Source organism: Paramisgurnus dabryanus, chromosome 14, assembly GCF_030506205.2.
Source record: "Paramisgurnus dabryanus chromosome 14, PD_genome_1.1, whole genome shotgun sequence".
In the NCBI taxonomy this organism is placed as follows: domain Eukaryota; kingdom Metazoa; phylum Chordata; class Actinopteri; order Cypriniformes; family Cobitidae; genus Paramisgurnus; species Paramisgurnus dabryanus.
This window is the reverse complement of record NC_133350.1, coordinates 10939038-10957660: the sequence shown is the minus strand read 5'-3', so window position 1 is coordinate 10957660 and position 18623 is coordinate 10939038. Positions and strand designations below refer to the sequence as shown.

The window sequence follows — 18623 nt, the reverse complement described above, 5'->3', positions numbered from 1 at the left end:
AAAGGCGGAGTCCATGATGTTTGAAAGCCAGTGTTGATATTTGAAATCGCCTAAACAAACACGCCCCTACCCCAATAGAATCTGGACCTTCTGTTGATAGACCCGCCCCACACATACGCAACCCGGCATTTGATTTGATTTGATTGGCTATAAGTGTGTTTTGGTAGTCGGCCCGTCTCCTTTTCCAAACCGTTTTTCAAACATCGTGGACTCCGCCTTTAAAAGTGTATTATGTGTTTTAGTTTTTTTTAGGGCAAACAAATGAATAAAACTAACTACCCTTTTAATTATGCACATTTTTGTCATTAAATCTGTTTATAAACAAAAAGTAGACAACATGGCAGTGTTATTAGTCAGAAGGATTAATGTTTTATGAACTTTCATAATAAAACTGACCCGAGTTCACCTAAACTTATTAGACACTGGTCATGTGATCAACTCCCCCTAGTGGTGAACCATCGGATTTTCAAAACGTTTCGAAACAGTTATGCTGAATGAAGCCTCGTTTGCTAAAATCACGTGACTTTGGCCAGTTTGAAACAAGCTCCGAACCACTGATTCGAAACAAAAGATTCGTAAATGTTTCGAAGCCTCATGAAGCAGTGCTTCGAAAACGACCATCACTAATTTATTTATCCCGAACTCTGCACTTGCGTCCTCACTCCCGTACAAGTTTGTGACAATATGAGTTTGTGCTGTGTGTTAATATTATGTATATTTAACCACACACACACACACACACACACATACATTATATATATATATACAGACATGTAATTGTTTCTTAAATACATACATGTGTGTGTGTTTATATATACATAATAATTACACACAGCACAAGCTCATATGTTATGCAAAAAATTACTTTTATTTTGTGTGAGATTAATCTAGATTCATAATAATAATAATAATTCCTTACATTTATATAGCGCTTTTCTCAGTACTCAAAGCACTTTACATATGAATGGGGGAATCTCCTCAACCACCACCAATGTGCAGCATCCACCTGGATGATGCAACGGCAGCCATATTGCACAAGAACGCCCACCACACACCAGCTTATTAGTGGAGAGGAGACCGAGTGAGATAGCCAATTAGTATGAGGGATGATTAGTAGACCAATGGGCAAGTTTGGCCGGGATGCCAGGGCACACCCCTACTCTTTTTCGAAGGACATCCTGGGATTTTTAATGACCACAGAGAGTCAGGACCTCGGTTTAACGTCTCATCCGAAGGACGGTGCTTTTTTTGACAGTATAGTGTCCCCATCACAGTATAGTGACCCCTGCTGGTCTCACTAACACCACTACCAGCAGCAACCTGGTTTTCCCAGGTGGTCTCCCATCTAAGTACTGACTAGGCTCAGCCCTGCTTAGCTTCATTGGGCAAACTGTCTTGGGCTACAGGGTGATATGGCTGCTGGTCAAACGGCTCGGGGTTTCATCTATTTGCCGCATCCAGGCATAGCACACGGCCGGAATGCCATCTTCAAAAAGACGCACCCGACCGTAACACGAGAGAACGCCTGTCTTGAAAAAGACACAAGTTCAAACTCGTCTAGCTCTTTTAGATGTTAGTGTGAGTTGATGAAGCACACAGGGAAGATGCCACGCACACATTCAAAAAAGAGAGAAAAAGAAAGAGGTGGAATCAGTCGCGGTCTCCGCTGAGACCAACTTCCAACTTCGACACAGGAGTTCTCCAAGAGCAGGAAAGCTTCTCGATAGCAGACAAGTGCTGGCTTTCGAAGCGAAAAAGCTGATTTGATTACTACACCTGCCTCTCGTTAAATACCCGAGCCGAGGGGGGGGGATCTGCCGGCAGATGCAAATATCTGCATGCCAAGATCATTGGCGTTTTAATATTTTCTTGAAGCAGATAGGTCGCCGCGAAGCGGTTCCCAATTCATCGGTCACGACGTGACGTCGTAGTGACCGACTGAAAGGGAACTCAAGTTTACAGTGCATGATGAAATCAGTACAAAATAGGCGCAAATGACAGAGCACTGAGATAATGTCACATATATAATTTGTCTGTGTATCTGCAGACTCAAACAAAACATCAAATGCTAAACTTTAATTCATGAATCACTATGGTTTGATTTATAATAATCCTTAACCTGTCTGTGAGAAGGGGTAATATTGTTATGCATACATTATGTCTTATATGTGTTTTATATCCAAGTCATGCATATTATGGCCTACTACAAAAGTACAAGTACTGTAGTATATGAAAAGTTCAGATGCACAACCGTTTATTATTCAGACTCTTAATGAATTCTGCCAACAAACGTTATTTCTGAATGACCTGCGGCTGGGATAAAGTAGTATTTAAAGGGAAAGTATTTGAAAAACATATAATAAGTGTAGAGAACATTAATATCATTAACTCATTATTGGCAGAGGTGGCTTTTGCATCTGAGCTCCTCATATTTAATTTAACCAATATAAACCTATATAATATTGATAGAGATTTACAGTAGTACATCAATAAAACTCCAGTAAACAACACATGGCTGGAGCACATTATTGCTTTGTAGATTTTATTGTGATTTTGTGAATACAGTAAAATATGTGTCCAACTGCAAGAGGCATTGGTTTGACTTCAGTGAAGACAGATAAGCACATGAATAAAATCAAGCAGATTTTTGAGGAGCAAAGAGGCAAATGGTTAAGGTATGCTCTTTATTATATCATATACACATGCTGTGAACTCTACAGGTGAGTAACAGTAAAATCAGAAATCTCTCCGTTCATCACAGCCTGGAACGGCACAAGCCAACATCTGACGACTGGAGCTGAAGGAAATCTGTAGTCTGTCATTTCATCCCTATTAGCAGATACATTTTTCTATTAGATAAGTAAATGACATCATATTAAAACACATGAATATTTATACGTACCATGACGCTTTCACATCATTGTCCATTATCTTTAGAGTTGACCCTTGAATCTCCTCATACGAAATTTTGTCTTTTCCTTAAATATTATCCACAGATATTGTGATTAGATCACAGACATTTTGGTTATATTCATACATGTTGTGTTTGAATGTTAACGTGTAATTATTTACACACTGTGTGTTACTTTCTTACCTAAAATACCTGCCAAAGTGACATCTTTTGGTTGTTGCCAAACCGCAGGCCACAGAAACACGTCCCCATCTTTTTTATGAAGTACAATAACAACACGGATATTTCCAATCGTAACATCCATTTCATTGTCTCGCAGAATCAATATGATACTGTTGAGATAAAATAATTGTAATACCTCTTCATAGACTGAAAATAGAAAACTGAATATTTATTAAAACACTTATTTGGGTGAAACTGTTGTAGTATTTACCCCTCTTGATCATGTTGGGAAGGTTCCTGGCCCCACAGATACTGAACATTATTCTGGCCATCATTATAATTAATAGACTTTGTATTTATTGTCAGGTGATGGTTTGTTTTGTAATGAATGATGATTTGTTGGAATCCAGTTTTAGATGCCATAGACTCTCCATTCATAGAGAACCCTAAGACGTACACAAAATACCACAGTAAAGAGAAGTTGTTCAATAATGTGTGCTCATTTTTAAACCCTAATATTGGGTGGATCTAATGATTGGTAAAGAAACGAAAAGTCTTGACAATGTTGTCATCAGTAGCTGGTATTTTCCAATTCCAAATTAAGAGTGGCGTTTTCAATATGCAAGAAGCTATTTTGTCATCATGACAAGAAAACCATAAAACATAGCTGAACTTAAATATGCTGTGAATAAAGCTAAGTAACATATTACACTTTACCCTAATAATAATAATAATAATAATAATGGTTAATACAGGACAAGATAACCTCACATGATTATAATTCATGAAATATCATTTTTGAAATGATTAAATGTGGACATTTGTTAAATGTGTTTTGACTTACATTATGATAATTTACATTCTTATTTGTTATTAACCGATATACAAATGATACCCATTTAATTCATGAAAGAGATACTGTATATACATGTAAATATGTATGAATGTCTGACCTAAAGCAGAATCCTGTAGCAGTTTTAGTTTGTGAGGAAGAGGGACATCAAAACAAAGTGGTTTCGGCTGACCATCAGCAGGCAGCAGGAACCGATTATTACCAACTGCAGGAACTGCTGTAAAAAAACAATAGAAACCCTTAACACCTTCAGACTTGATTTTTTTTCATTTGGCAAGAAAAATTTGAATGCAGAAAATACTTGTTTCGTTATCCTGTCCCCAAGTCTAAATGGGGTAATTATGATTTGAAATTCTATATTGCATAATGTCTGAGAGATCTTACACTCACCTGAATGAGTAGGTGCCACAAATGTAGGTCTATGTGGAATCCTGGCTGGAGTCCAAGCATAAGCTATGAACCACAAAAATGTTAACAAATTTATTATATACATTTACCAGATTCAAGACAGAATCAAAGTTAATGGATTTTCATACACACCAATCCCGCTGAACCCATCTTCAGAATCATCATCACTACCCAAAAAATCTAAAGGAGGACAAGTTATATAATGTGTTTTGAAATAATTGGATCAAAGTGTTATTTATGTACAGACTCACACACATAAATATCTAATAATTACTTGCAGGATATGGATGTGGGACATGAATTTTAGGAATTTTGTTGCTGAAGATTTTAGATTTTAAAGTAATTTAAACAAGCAGCAATAATCATTTTTTGTGTAAGAATACAAATTAATTTAATTATTAGCAGCTCACACTAAACATGTCAAATAAAATAAGAATAAACTCATTACAAAACCAACAAATGTACTTGTAAAAAATGTTGCTGTAATTTATGCAGCTGGTTACCAATAACTTACTGTAGTTTTAAATTTCTGTTATTTACTGACAACAGTTTGTTCAAAGTTAAATTAACATTTATCTTTACAGCATAAAACTATAAAATTACAGCCTCGTGCAAAGCATTCTGGGGACCAGAAATCCTCATCAACCTTTTTCTGTTTTTTTTTCCTTCAGATTTTGTTTCCCAAAATGCTTTGCATGAGGCTGATTTTAGTTTTATTATTTTGAATTAAAGATTTGTTCATGTTTAATGTTCATTTAACTTTGAACAAACTGTTGCCAGTAAATAACATCAATTTAAATCTATAGTAAGTTACTGGCATCCAGCTCCCAGTAATACTGTAATTTCTATATAATTGTTTTACAGTGTACAAATAAGGGGCACATTTAGGATGTTTAGGTACATAGTATGACAAATTTCAATTAATAATCTAAAAAAAATTCCATGTAACATTCTCAGTATAACATTGTAACATTTAGCATATTTAGGCACATATGAGGAATTTTAATAGATAATATTAAAATAACTCCATGTAACATTTTTACATGAATTGTCACCATTTTAAAAAATAAATATTAATAATCTCAACACAAAATGATTAAGATAACTTAATTTGTTAAATGTAGTTTAAACATGATGACATTAATTTGAGACAAAAATTTTAGGAGTTGTGTTGATTTTAGATTTTTAAATAATTTGAACAAGCAGCAATAATATTTTTTTTCTGAGTAAGGATATATTTCATTTATCCTTCATTTGCAACACACAGACATGCCAAATAAATAGAATAAAATGTGTACAAAACCAACAAATACGGCATACAGTCATAGGCTGGATGAGCTGGAGGACCTAATTTATGAATCAAGAAAACAAAACAAATAAAAGTGCACATTTCAGATATTTAGGTACATATGAGAAATTTCAAAGAATAATCTTAAAATAACTAAATTCCATGTAACATTCTTAGAACATGAATTGTTACCATTTTATGAATATATTAAGATGACTTCCTTTACAAATTTAGTTTAATGATGACATTAATTTGAGAAAAGGTACAAAAGGGGTACAAAACTGCACCTTTTCTGTCGCTGGGGTGTTACCCTCAAAGGTTAAATTTTACAATATTATACCCAAAGGACCTAAGGAGCAATTTTGTAGTAGTTCAATTTTAGGAGTACAAAACAGTTAACTGTACCTTTATATGTACAGAATAGATCCTTAAGGTACCCTAAAAAGGTACAATATTGTATTATGTTTACCTGTAAAGGTGGAACCTTTATGAGTCCCACTTCAGCGACAGAAAAGGTACAGTTCTGGCAATACACATGCTAAATAAATACTAATATATTTACTAGTATAAAGAATAATAAAAGGTATACAAAATAAACAAATATGGCATACCCTGCCGCCCTGGAAGACCTAATTTATGAATCAAGAAGGAAAATAAGTGGCACATTTAGCAAGGGGCATATGAGGATTTTCAATAGATAATATTAAAATAACTTCATGCAACATTCTTACATGAATAGTCACCATTTTATGGATGAATGATTAATAATCCAAACACAAAACGATTAAGATAACTTCCAAATTTAACGAATTTAGTTTTAAAAAGATTACAATAATTTGAGACAAAATGTTTAGAAGTTGTGTTGCTTCTGAGGATTTTAAAGTAATTTAAACAAGCAGCAATAATCATTTTTTCTGAGTAAGGATACAATTTCATTTATCCTTTATTTTCAACACACTCTAGACATGCCAAATAAATAAAATAAGAATAAAATGTGTACAAAAACAAACAAAAATGGCATACCTGGAGGACCTGGAAGACCTGGAAGACCTAATTTATGAATCAAGAAAGAAATACAAATAAGTGGCATATTTAGCAAAGGACATATAAAGATTTCCAATAGATAATATTAAAATAGCTTCATGCAACATTCTTAGTATGAATTGTCACCATTTTATGGATGATTAATTAGACATGCCAAATAAATAAAATGTGAACAAAAACAAACAAAAATTGCATATACCGGGATACGCTGGAGGACCTGGAAGACCTAATGTATGAATCAAGAAAAAAATACAAATAAAAGGGCACATAAAAGGGGATATTTAGACACATTTCAATGAATAACCTTAAAATAACTAAATTCCATGTAATATTCTTAATAGATGAATATTGAAGATGACTTCCTTTTTATGGGGAAAAAACTGCACATTTTCTGTCGGTTAATTTTTTTTACCTTTATGGTTATACAATAAATTCAAATGTTATCCTTTTGGGGGTACAATATTATAACCAAAGGACCTATTGTGTACCTTAAGGAGCAATTTTGTACTGGTTAAATTTTAGGGGTAAAACAGTTAACTGTACCTTTAAAGGTACACAATAGATCCTTAAGGTACAGTAATGTTCCCCAAATGGTACAACATTGTATTATGTTTTGTATACATGTAAAGGTGAAACCTTAGGGTACCACCCCAGTGACAGAACATGTAAAGTTTTGAACCTTTTTTCTGACAGTGTTTGCAACACACATGAAAAAACAAATATGGCATACCCTGCTGCCCTCTACGACCTGAAGCATCTAATTTATGAATCAAGAAAGAAATACAAATACAAAAGGGCACATGGATATTTAGGCACATATGAGAAATTTCAATGAATAATGAATAAGATTCTTAGTACATGAATTGTCACCATTTTATGAATACGATTAAGATGACTTCCTTTTAACAAATTGAGTTTAAACATGATGACATTAATTTGAGAAAAGGTACAAAAGAGGTACAAAACTGCACCTTTTCTTTCGGTTAATTTTTGTACATTTATGGGTATACATTAAATTGAAATGTTATCCTTTTGGGGTACAACATTATACCCAAAGGACCTATTGTGTACCTTAAGGAGCAATTTTGTACCGGTTAAATTTTAGGGGTACAAAACAGTTAAGTGTACCTTTAAAAGGTACACAATAGATCCTTAAGGTACAACATTGTATTATGTTACAGAAAATACAGTTTTGTACCCTTTTTTCGTACAGTGTTTGCAACACACATGAAAAAAAAGGAATAAAATGTGTACAACACCAACAAATATGGCATACCGTGATGCAGTTGAAGACTTGGAAGACCTAATTTATGAATCAAGAAAAAAATACAAATAAAAGGGCACATTTCAGATATTTAGGCACATATGAGAAATTTCAATAGATCATTTTCAAAATGTTCATGATTTGTGTTGCTTCTTAACATCTTATTTAACTAGTAAAGTAATTTAAACAACCAGTAAGAAATCTTTTTTTTTCTGTGAGTGGGGATTCAATTTAATTTATCCTTCATTTAAAATTAAACTGTTTACAAAACCAACAAATATGGCATACCTGAACCGGCTGTAAAACCTGAAACATGAATATAAAATTAAGGGCACAGTTAGGATATTCAGACACATTTCAATAGATAATATTAAATAACAAAATTTCCTGCAACATTCTGAGTGCATAGTTTGTCACTATTGTATACCTTACCATAGCCTATTCCAGGAGGTAATGGCGGATCTGGTAAAAAAAAACAGTAGAGAGTAAATACAGAATTTATATATAATGTATACATTTGGTACATCTTTTAGTTACTAATATGCACTCTTTTGTACAGTTTGTACCTCTGAGGTACTATTATGAACTCTTTAAATGCAAAGATTTACCATCTGAAAGGGTACCACAACAGTAGGGATCATTTTTGATATGCGAGAATATATATATATATATATATATATATATATATATATATATATATATATATATATATTCTCGCATATCAAAAATGAAATAAAGTCAGTCTTTAGAATAGCTACATCATTATTTGTTTGCAAATGCCACATTGTTTGATATTTTTTATACACAAAACGAAGACATATAAAGTGAAATATTTAATTTGATATAAAGGAACTATTTAAATCAGTGGTCCCCAGCCTTTTTCACTCATTTTTTTACCCACATAAAATTAAATAGAAATAGACAGATGCATATTCAAAATGGGAAAAAAAGATGTCAAGTAAATCTTTGGTGTCCCCAGAGTACATGTGAAGTTCTAGCTCAAAATACCGTATAGATAATTTATTATTACCACTTTGTAGGTGTGAGCAAAAATGTGCCGTTTTGTTTGTGTCTTTTAAATGCAAATGAGTTTATCTCTGCACTAAATGGCAGTGCCGTGATTGGATAGTGCAGATTAAGCAGCTGTATTATCCCCTTCTGACATCACAAGGGGAGCAAATTTTTAATTACCTATTTTTTTACATGAGAATGGTTTACCAAAACCAAGTTTTTAGGTTGTTCCTTTTCCCATTTAATAGGATGATAGAAACACTGGGTAGCCACTTATAGCACTTAAATGTGGAAAAAGTCATATTTTCATGTCCCTTTTAAGTCATCTTGAGGCCCCCTTGGAAATCTGCTGAGGCCCCCTATGGGCCCCGACCCCCTGGTTGGGAAGCACTGATTTAAAGGAGCTATAAGACCTATATATCTTATGTCACCACAAAAGAGCAAATTAATTTAAACTCGTTATGTTGCTGTTACTTTGTATTTTGTTGTGCAAAATTATGTTTCTACTGTAATGTACTTTTTGGAAAGAATAAACATTTGAGATATACACATTTGAACTTACAACTAGAAACTGGAGGTCTGTGTGATTCCTTTCCCTCTGTGGGTTTGTCTGCAACCTCCACGTCACCTTCCTGTGGCTTGGTAACAACCATAGATGTGAGAGATGTAACAAACTGATATTTGAGTGAAAGTTTGAGAGCTTCGTTCTTTACAGCCTCTTTTTCTGGACCTTCAAGAAGAACACTGACACAAAAACAAAGAGAGAAATTAGACAGACAGTCTAGGCTTACAACTTACAATCGATTTCTAAGTTGGGTGTGTAAGTCACAGTGTTAATTTCGTTGACGAAGACGATGACGAAAAATATTCGTCAACGAACCTTTTTTCACGGACGAAGACTAAATAAAAACTAAATAAAAGTCAGATATGATGACGAAGACTGTAACGAAATATAACTGACACTTTAGTCAACGAATAAAAATAAGACGAAAATGTTAGGGAGGGACGAATGGAGAAGAGATCCAATCAGAGCTACTCATTTTGTGGGGAAAGTTTTGTGGGATCCAATCAGAGCGAATCTTTGAGGGTAGATTGAACTACGCAGGCAGCAGGCAGTAGAGGCATTTTAAAAACCCGCGGCAAAGTTCGTTTTCACAACAGGTTGTTTACATTATATTTAGTTGTACAGTCTTCGTTACCCAGCTTTGGCTGATTTCAGTTGACTTCGCTCGTTAGCAACACGCTAACGTGTTGCGGTGCACTCGGTCTGAAGACATGTCTCATTAACAACAACAATGTCAGAGCTAGCGTCTAATCTGGTCACACTACAAATATGACAAGACGACAGCCTGTAAAAATGACTCATCCAGAAATACATGGAAAGGTAAACATGCACGCTAAGGTTATTTTATAAGATAAACCACCGTGTTTTCGCTAATCTTGGAATAACATAGAAACAAATGGAATACACATCTGAACTGTATTGATTGTATTGGATTGTCTGAATTAATAGTGAGTATAAATATTCAGTGTCCTCAAATTGAATGAAATGTGTAACGTTACTATTACAGTATATGTTGTGGTTTTACATGACTGGACTAAGTGCGTGCGTGTGTCTCTGTCTGTGTGTCTGCGTGCGTGTGTGTCTGTGTGTGCATGTCATTTAGGAAGAAGGCATATCTTTTTCAGGGACCATGTATATTTTTTAGGTAGAGCGGGCCTTATGCTTATTTTATGTGATATTATCTTTTGTGAAAAAGCCACGGTCAGTTTTTTTGACATTAAGAATAAAATAACATACGTGTTTTCTTTAACAACCATTAAATCTGTTTCTGTATTGCATATTCAAACCTTAATATTATTCCATAACAGACTAAAAAACTTAAGACTAGACTAAAACTAAAACCTTATGATATTTCGTCGACTAAAACTAGACTAAGACTAAAATATTTCAGATGACTAAAATAAGACTAAAACTAAATGGTGTGTTATTCAAAAGACTAAGACTAAGACTACATCAGAATTTGCTGCCAAAATTAACACTGGTAAGTCATCAAATCCAACCTTGTATTATTTTAATCTGTCTTGTTACGTAAAACATAACACCATTTTGAAACATGTCAGCAACTCCTAAGAACTGATAGCTGGAATTGAAAAATTTTTTACACAGCGGGGTTAGTTGTCACAGTGGTACAATTAAGCTTCCAGTATACAATGATAATGAAATGAAAACTATAAATCAAAATGCTAACTGTTAATACAATATCAGGGAAGATAATTCACAATTATGATTTTTGTCTTAATTGTGAAGCCCTTTCAAAAAATCTGTTTATATGCATTGATGGAAAATTAAAGGATGGTTAGATAAATGATCATGGATGGATGAATGTGTGGATATCTGTCTATTATCGGCAGATATATAAACAATATCCACATTTAGTATATATAGACAAAATTTTATTGAATTCTTTGTGTTTAAAAAAAATGTGTTGTTACAACAAACCCTGTGTTTGTTACAATGAACCCCACCTATGGGGTAAGTTGTCACGTTTGCACTCCTGTCACTTTCTGTGTAATTGTATGATAACGGTAGCTCCCACAATCAAACTTTAAGGGTTTATTTGTAACAGAAATGTCTGTGTTGATTGTGTAAAAAATTATTAATCTAACTTAAATATTTAAATGATAGAGCCAAAGCCAAAAAGCGTTCGTTTTTTACCCCTCTCTTTTTGTTTTCTCATGTTACTGTATTAGATTGGGTTGCATTATAAGACAGAATATTGTCACAGTGTCCAGCTAAAAAAACTTCTGTAAATTATAAACTTACTGTTTGTCCAGAAGTTGTTTCACTGTAAGGTAGGCCCACAGTCTTTCCACAAAATCTTCATGTTCAGATGGGACATCAATTACATCTTTTGTTGTTACAGTGTTTTGGTACGTCACCTTACTGCCTTTCTGCACAGCAATAGTTAACATTGTCATCATGAATACTGTTAGGGGAAACTTTATGAACTGCTTTAATCCAGAAATATCGATATAAAACACGGGCCGGGATCTTACTGATATTGCGATGACTTCAGTGCTGATGCTCTCTACATTGTTGTCTGTAATTTGTCCGGATACCACAATTTCAGAGCCGTTGAAGTACAGGGCAAAATTGTTCTGGGTAAGATTTGAGACTCCTATGTAGTTAAGTTGAATATCAGTTAGGAGTGGGACGGCAACTTCATCATAAAAGCCCTACCAAACAAATAAAGAGTAAAACATGCTTCAATACACGGCATAATTCAGCATTGTTTGTGAGTTTAAAAATGATTCACTGTTTTGAACCTGCAGCTGTAGATCGGCATCAGAATCCTCATATATTCTGCGAGCAACTCCATTATTTTCCAGTGACATTTTTGTTAGGAAATCAAAATTCACATCATATCCGAAACCAAGACAATAAAGGGGAAACTTTGACTCAATGGCCTTTCTCACATTAGACATAATCCTTTCTGTGTTGGTTTCACCTGTAAGAGAAGGAAATTCCTGTTATAATAATGTTTTAATAATACAATAAACAGTTTTATATTATTATTTGTGCCTCTTTACACTAAATCCGTCCATCTAACTGGAAAAATGTGTTGCATTAAATTCTCACCCTTTGATTTACTCATGAGATTATGGATAACACGGACCACATGATGGATACTCATAACTGTCTAAACTAGTGTTAAGAGGGTGGACATTAACTCTTTCCCCGCCATTAACTCGTTATCTCATCAATTAAGAGAACATTTTTCCTGCTAATGACACTTTCCTGACGAGTTTTTACGATAATCCGCTATTATCAACTAGATGGCGCTCTTACCCAATTTATAAACAATTGAAGCAAAAACGAATTTAATTAATTTTAAACTCCATGTATGTTTTGATAATCGATAAAAAATTCCTTTACAAAAATGCAATTATTTTAGCTTTTTGCTCAAACGTTTGTAGAAGAAACCTACCCATATTCAAGAAGTTCACTTAACGTAAATATGAAGGAATTTTCAGTATTTATGTTTTACAGGCGTTTAACCTGTTTTTTTTTAATAACATGTTGCATTATGGGTGCAATAACCCCTGCTGCAATCTTTTACTTTTGCCTCTCTATCACCATCTCTGTTTGAAACCTAAAATTACAACTTGCTTGCAGTTATTTTCTAACATGGATGATGTTTAGCTTCTAAACAAATGCTGTCAGAACAATATACAAGTGTTAAACTATTCCAGCATCAACACATGTGATTTAGTAGACAAATCTTCTTTCTGACGTGACGTGTAAGTCAAATGGATATTTACCACAACATTTATCACATTAAATCTACAGTTTGTATTTCTTTTAGATTTCTTTGAAGTCACCACTATGGTGATTAGTTGTGTCAGCTGTGGTTTTTGCTTCAGAGACATCAACACTTTGAATACAAATCTCAACAATGGTGACAGTAAATGTAAAGAAAGAGTTTCTACAATGGTACCCAGCATGCATTGCGGCATGAAGCTTTGTTGTTGATTGTCACCATTGTTGCGTTTTATAGGCGGATTGAAGTGTCCCTAAAGGCTACGGACAATGTTCTGTAAATCTACGGACAGTGTTCTATAAATCTACAGAATGTTCAGTTTTTGATTAAACGGAAATTTCTGTAAACATAATGGAAAAAGTACCGGTAATTTTCTGCCAGGACATTATCCGTTTTTTTTACGGATTATTTTTTTAGAGTGTTATAAAAAGAGAATAGGATAAAACTTTTTCCCCCCTGTGTCATGGTTCTGCCATCTTGTCCTTTGTTTTATCTTGTCTTGTGGCAGAACCATGACAGACCCATGTTTTGTGTGAGAGCACTGGCTTTGTTTATTCCTAGCCATGTGCTCTCAGTCTCGTCTCTTGACCCCGCCCCCTTGTTTCCTCATTAATTATCCAATTATTGTTTGATTTATATCACCTGTTCCCCTCTTGATTTGTTCCCCTATTTAATCCTCTTGTATTCATTGTCCTGTGCTTGTGCATTGTTTCCATACCCGTGAGTAAAGCTGTTTAGTCAAGTCTAGTCTAGGTCTTTGTATATTTAGTGTGAAGTCAAGTTTATTGTTTAGTGTTTCCAGTTTAGTGTTTAAGTGTAGTTTTGTATCTTGTCCTGTTTAGTGTTCTATCCATCTGTTTATTGTTACCCTGTTTATATTGTTTTGCCCCCTCGTGGGTTTTGTTTTCTGTTTATATTATAAATAAAAGTCTTTAGTGTTTATCCCTCTGTCTGCACTTGGGTTCCCTCTTGCAAATCATAACACCCTGGTTTGTTTGTTTGAAAGCAGAGGGTCTGTTCTTTCATTAGATATATTTGTATGTTTATATCCCACATGGAAAAAACATATATAAACATATATGTTTCAATATAGGTTTTGATATAGGTTTTACATATATGTGACATATATAAAATTGGCCGTTTTCCTATATTATATGTACATATATGTACATATATGCACATATATGTTAACCTATATATTGGTAAAATTATTAAAATCTGTAGCTGCTAATAAATTAAACATAAATAAAGGTCCAACCAATGACAGTCTGCACCTGCAGGAGCCGGGATTCAAACCTCCAACCTTCCGATCACCAAAAAAAATGCAATCCCACGTGCCACTGCTGGGATTCGAACACCCAACCTTCCAATCATTAGACATCTCACTCTACCATCTGTGCTACTGTCGCTGTTAAATAACACTGAACAGTAGCTGTTAAATTAAACCATTTTGTTATACATGTCCTAGACAGATCTTGTAAATGTTTTAAATGTGCAGACACCATAACTTTATTTAATAATTCACATAATTTATGGCCTGTATATGCACATATATGCACCTCAATTTTGCATATATGCAGCATATATATTATCATATATGGGCATATATGCTGTATATGTGCTGCATATATGTGCATATTAGCTGCATATATGTTTCATATATGCTGTATATATGCAGCATATATGTGCATATAAGCTGCATATAGGTTTCATATATGCACATATATCCACATATAGGTTCTTTCCATGTAAGAAAAAAAAATATTGGAAGGCATTTTGTGAAAAGGCTGGCGGGGAATGAGTTAACTCTTTAGCTTGTGTTCAGTCGCTGAATGTTTGCAGTGATCATGTTTATCAGTGTAATTTTTTTGCCTGATGTTGGATCTCCATCGGTCAGTAGAATAAGGATTGAAGCAGATCCTGCTTGTGGCTGCCGTTTGAACATATTTACTCCTTCTAACACCGCAGCATTTATGTCCGTGGCTACAAGAAGATAAAAATATTTATATCATTGTTCATTACATTACAATCTTCCAATTTTGCCAACTCCCATTGAGAACTGACCTCCTCTAGCTGTAATCTCCTGCACAAATGATTTCGCGTCATCCAGGTTTGTCTTGGTAGCTTTAATGAGTTCACGCTTCCACAAATCAACTTGATGGTCAAACGTGATCAATCCAAAGTGATTGTCCTCAGAAAGATCACTCAAAATCTTTAGCAGTGCCAAACGTGTCTAAGAAAATTCACAGAATTGGAAAATTACTGAAATTGTCTTTAATCCAGTAAATTCGAGTCCATTTTTAGGAGTCTGACTATGAAACCATTAATTTTGTTTTAATAAATTTATATTATGTACTGTATATTAAATATGTATTCCAATATTTTTGCATGTATGATAAATATTAAAACTGAAACTCTTTTGCTAGGCATGGATTATAAAAACAGTACAAAAAGAAGGATTTGTGACAACGTTTGCAAAGATATTTAACTTGTTATAATCATCATGCTCTCTAGCAACTAATCTAAAGCTTTCATAGGTGGTCAGTAATTCACATTTTATTTACCTGCACAATTTTTTTGCCGCTCATGGAGCCACTTCGGTCAATGATAAAAACCACGTTTTTGGGAATACGTGGAAGATCTGAGGGTGCAAAGTTGTGGACTAAATACCCATTTGATACCTGAGAGAAATTAAATGGGATTCAGGATTACTCTTGCAATATTCTTCAGGCAAAATAAGTTAGTATGTTATTTACACACAAATTTATTTTCCCACCCACTGAAACTCACTCTCATTTCACCATAAGGATTTTGTCTCTCAACATCATATGAAATGAGCAGGTCTCCTTTCAGCCCATTTTTATCACAGTCTTTGCATTTGGTCTGCTGCTCTCGAGTGGGGTAAAAGGTCACCCATGCCTGAAATGTTCGGATTGATCACTTGTTCACCTTGTGAAGTGTACATGAATTATAAAATAACTGTATTTTTATAATCTATTGCTTACATCACTGTCTGCTCTGGTAGTTTTGATGGCATTGGCCAGATCATTGGTGCTCAGACCTCCTGTCACCTCCAAGAAGGAAATTCCTGGTTTCTCATGGATGTGTACATCAATCTAATATAAAGACAGACATATGCTTAAACGCATATAAGATAAAGAGTTGTATTTAATGCACCACATTTAATGTAATAATATTTTTTTCATACCTTGAAATCTGCCACCGTCTGCATTGGTTGGGCATAGATGAGCAGCTTATATTTGCCAAGGCGACGCTTTAGCAGTTCCTCATAAGTCAACTCAAAGGTGACTTTACTGAGAGCGGCCACATTCACTGATGTTTTAAATTCTTCTAAAGTCCTTCCAACAGACCTGAGAGGAAAATTACGCCCATCATATTACTGCTCTTCCTATAAATACATACTTTATAGATGTGTGAATGATATGTGTTTGTTTCAAATGATCAATACTTGATGAGTCCAGCACTTTGTCCTTGTGAAACTGCTTGACTGTACTGCTGCTGAGCGTCTGCTTTCTCCTTCACAACTCCATCATAGCTCTTTCCATCTATGGTCCTGCACGGAAATTTGCCATTATTTGAAATATTTTTTTATAATTTAACTGTTATAAATTAGGAGATGTACATAAATTGTTCACATTCATTTTACTTTATATGTCATGAGAACATTATTTGAATTTTGTTCTTATTTGGTTAAATCCTCAGCCTAAATTAAACTTCGACCCACATGCTAGCAAGGACTCTCTCTCTTATCTGTATGTTGTGTAATATATTTACCCACATTCTGAATTTGCTGATGAACGCATTCTTGGGTATTTTCACTTCAAAGAAGATCTCCTGAGATTCATTAAGTCTGTTTGCCACACGGCTTGTGATGATTGTGGTGGCGTAGCGACTGGTCACAGTAGAGTTAATGTAGAAACTGTAAATATTCACATCTTGTGTCTGTGTTGAGAAATCAAAAAGTATCATTAAAGTGTAGTCATGTAAAAAACGGGTGATTCATATTTATGCCTTCTTTTTGCATGCACAAATATTTACTAATCGGGTTTCTTTTCCAGTAAATATCTGGTCAGAGGACAAATACAGGTTAATGGTTAAATCTCAGTGTGGTGACACAAAGTTCAGTTTTACTTTTTGGTAAACAATGAATTTCTCTTGCTTACTATAGAAACTTGGGACCACTATATGATAAATATGCTCATTATTTGTAAGTCACTTTTTATAAGTGTCTGCTTCCCTTCAATGGCCCGCAAAGAAAATGTATGACTTTAAACATTTCAAAACTTAAAATCTGAATTAAACAAAACATATTAAATTATTTAATTTAGTGCTGTTGGTTAGTGTCTTTATTTTAATAATATTTAATTACACAAAATTTATGATAGATTAATTCATTTTATAAAATGTCATTAAACCGGCGCTCCTCACAGCCCCCAGTTTGAGAACCACTGTGCTAAATAAATATACAGTTAGATCAACCAAACAGATTAAAGTAATGCTCATCGTTTTGGTGAAAAAAAAGAATTCAAAAATACACAATGATGAATAGATACAATGAATACAATTGTTATATTTTAAAATAATGTTATGATCTAAAGAACATTTATTTAATTCATATTTCTGTTTGTTTTAGACTACTATTTTATTGTTTTTGACACACATTATTATAATTTATATGCAGTGATCCTCACCTTTTTAACAGGAGCTGAAGAGGCAGAGATGAGAAAGAAGCCCAACAGAATCAATCTGAGTGCTGGACGAGTCATTGTGACACTGAAGGAAAACTCACAATGTCTCAAAACATAATGCGTAGCTACAGGACAGAGGGGGCAGGCGAATGTCAAGACCCCATGGTACGCTGATTCTCCTTTGATTGGTTATTATCAAGAGGATGCAGAAACCTCCCCCTTCAGCTAGTATTTGTAATGTTGTTCCATTCAGAGGTCATCATCTCTACCCTTACGAAAATATATATACTTCAAATTAATTTTATTAATACACACTTTATATATAAAAAGCATTTACCTGTAATGTTGTAGTATATTTTAGGCACACTTTTAAAGTGTACTAACATCTATGTTGTAGTAGCATAAGTGTACTACTTGAATACCACTTTAGACTAAATTGACCCACTTTTTAGTATATAAAGTATCCTTCTAAGTGTAGTGTAAGAGTAGTCAACTTTAAGTGCACAACTATTCCACAATTACGTTTTTCATTTGTACTGCAAGTATACTCATGAGTATACCAGCAGTTTACTAATGTTATACTTCTAGTAAATGATTAGTTTGTAAACGTACTATTTTACTAGTTTTATACTGCAATTGTACTCATAG

At 34.1% G+C, this 18623-nt stretch overlaps 1 protein-coding gene across 24 annotated transcripts; it reads right to left on the bottom strand.

Annotated features, from left to right (window-relative positions):
• Positions 1–2670: 2670 nt before the first annotated feature.
• Positions 2671–18136, bottom strand: LOC135718704 (inter-alpha-trypsin inhibitor heavy chain H3-like). Of its 24 annotated transcripts, none has more exons than XM_065240843.2 (28): positions 17979–18136; positions 17066–17229; positions 16736–16840; positions 16475–16637; positions 16272–16382; positions 16057–16185; positions 15831–15947; positions 15331–15499; positions 15139–15249; positions 12272–12453; positions 12002–12181; positions 11769–11896; positions 9504–9685; positions 8363–8392; positions 8219–8236; positions 7943–7969; positions 7397–7423; positions 6866–6892; positions 6646–6672; positions 6234–6251; positions 5655–5681; positions 4467–4514; positions 4317–4379; positions 4027–4143; positions 3345–3519; positions 3095–3243; positions 2903–2978; positions 2671–2829 (listed from the first exon to the last, which is right to left on the bottom strand). In XM_065240843.2, the coding sequence occupies exons 1-28, from the start codon at positions 18051–18053 to the stop codon at positions 2715–2717; spliced, it is 2760 nt and encodes a 919-aa protein (XP_065096915.1). In that variant the 5' UTR covers positions 18054–18136; the 3' UTR covers positions 2671–2714. The 24 variants fall into 24 exon arrangements, with proteins under 24 accessions (XP_065096915.1, XP_065096916.1, XP_065096917.1 ...); XM_065240844.2 differs by having other exon boundaries at positions 4027–4140; XM_065240845.2 differs by having other exon boundaries at positions 6646–6663.
• Positions 18137–18623: the final 487 nt, after the last annotated feature.

Excerpts from the sequence above, each read along its gene's own strand:
- LOC135718704 (XM_065240843.2), bottom strand. The coding sequence starts at position 18,053 with ATGACTCGTCCAGCACTCAGATTGATTCTGTTGGGCTTCTTTCTCATC. Across the intron at positions 17,230-17,978 it reads CTTCAGCTCCTGTTAAAAAG|ACACAAGATGTGAATATTTA; the intron begins GTGAGGATCACT and ends TTCTCAACACAG. Across the intron at positions 4,380-4,466 it reads AGATGGGTTCAGCGGGATTG|CTTATGCTTGGACTCCAGCC; the intron begins GTGTGTATGAAA and ends TGTGGTTCATAG.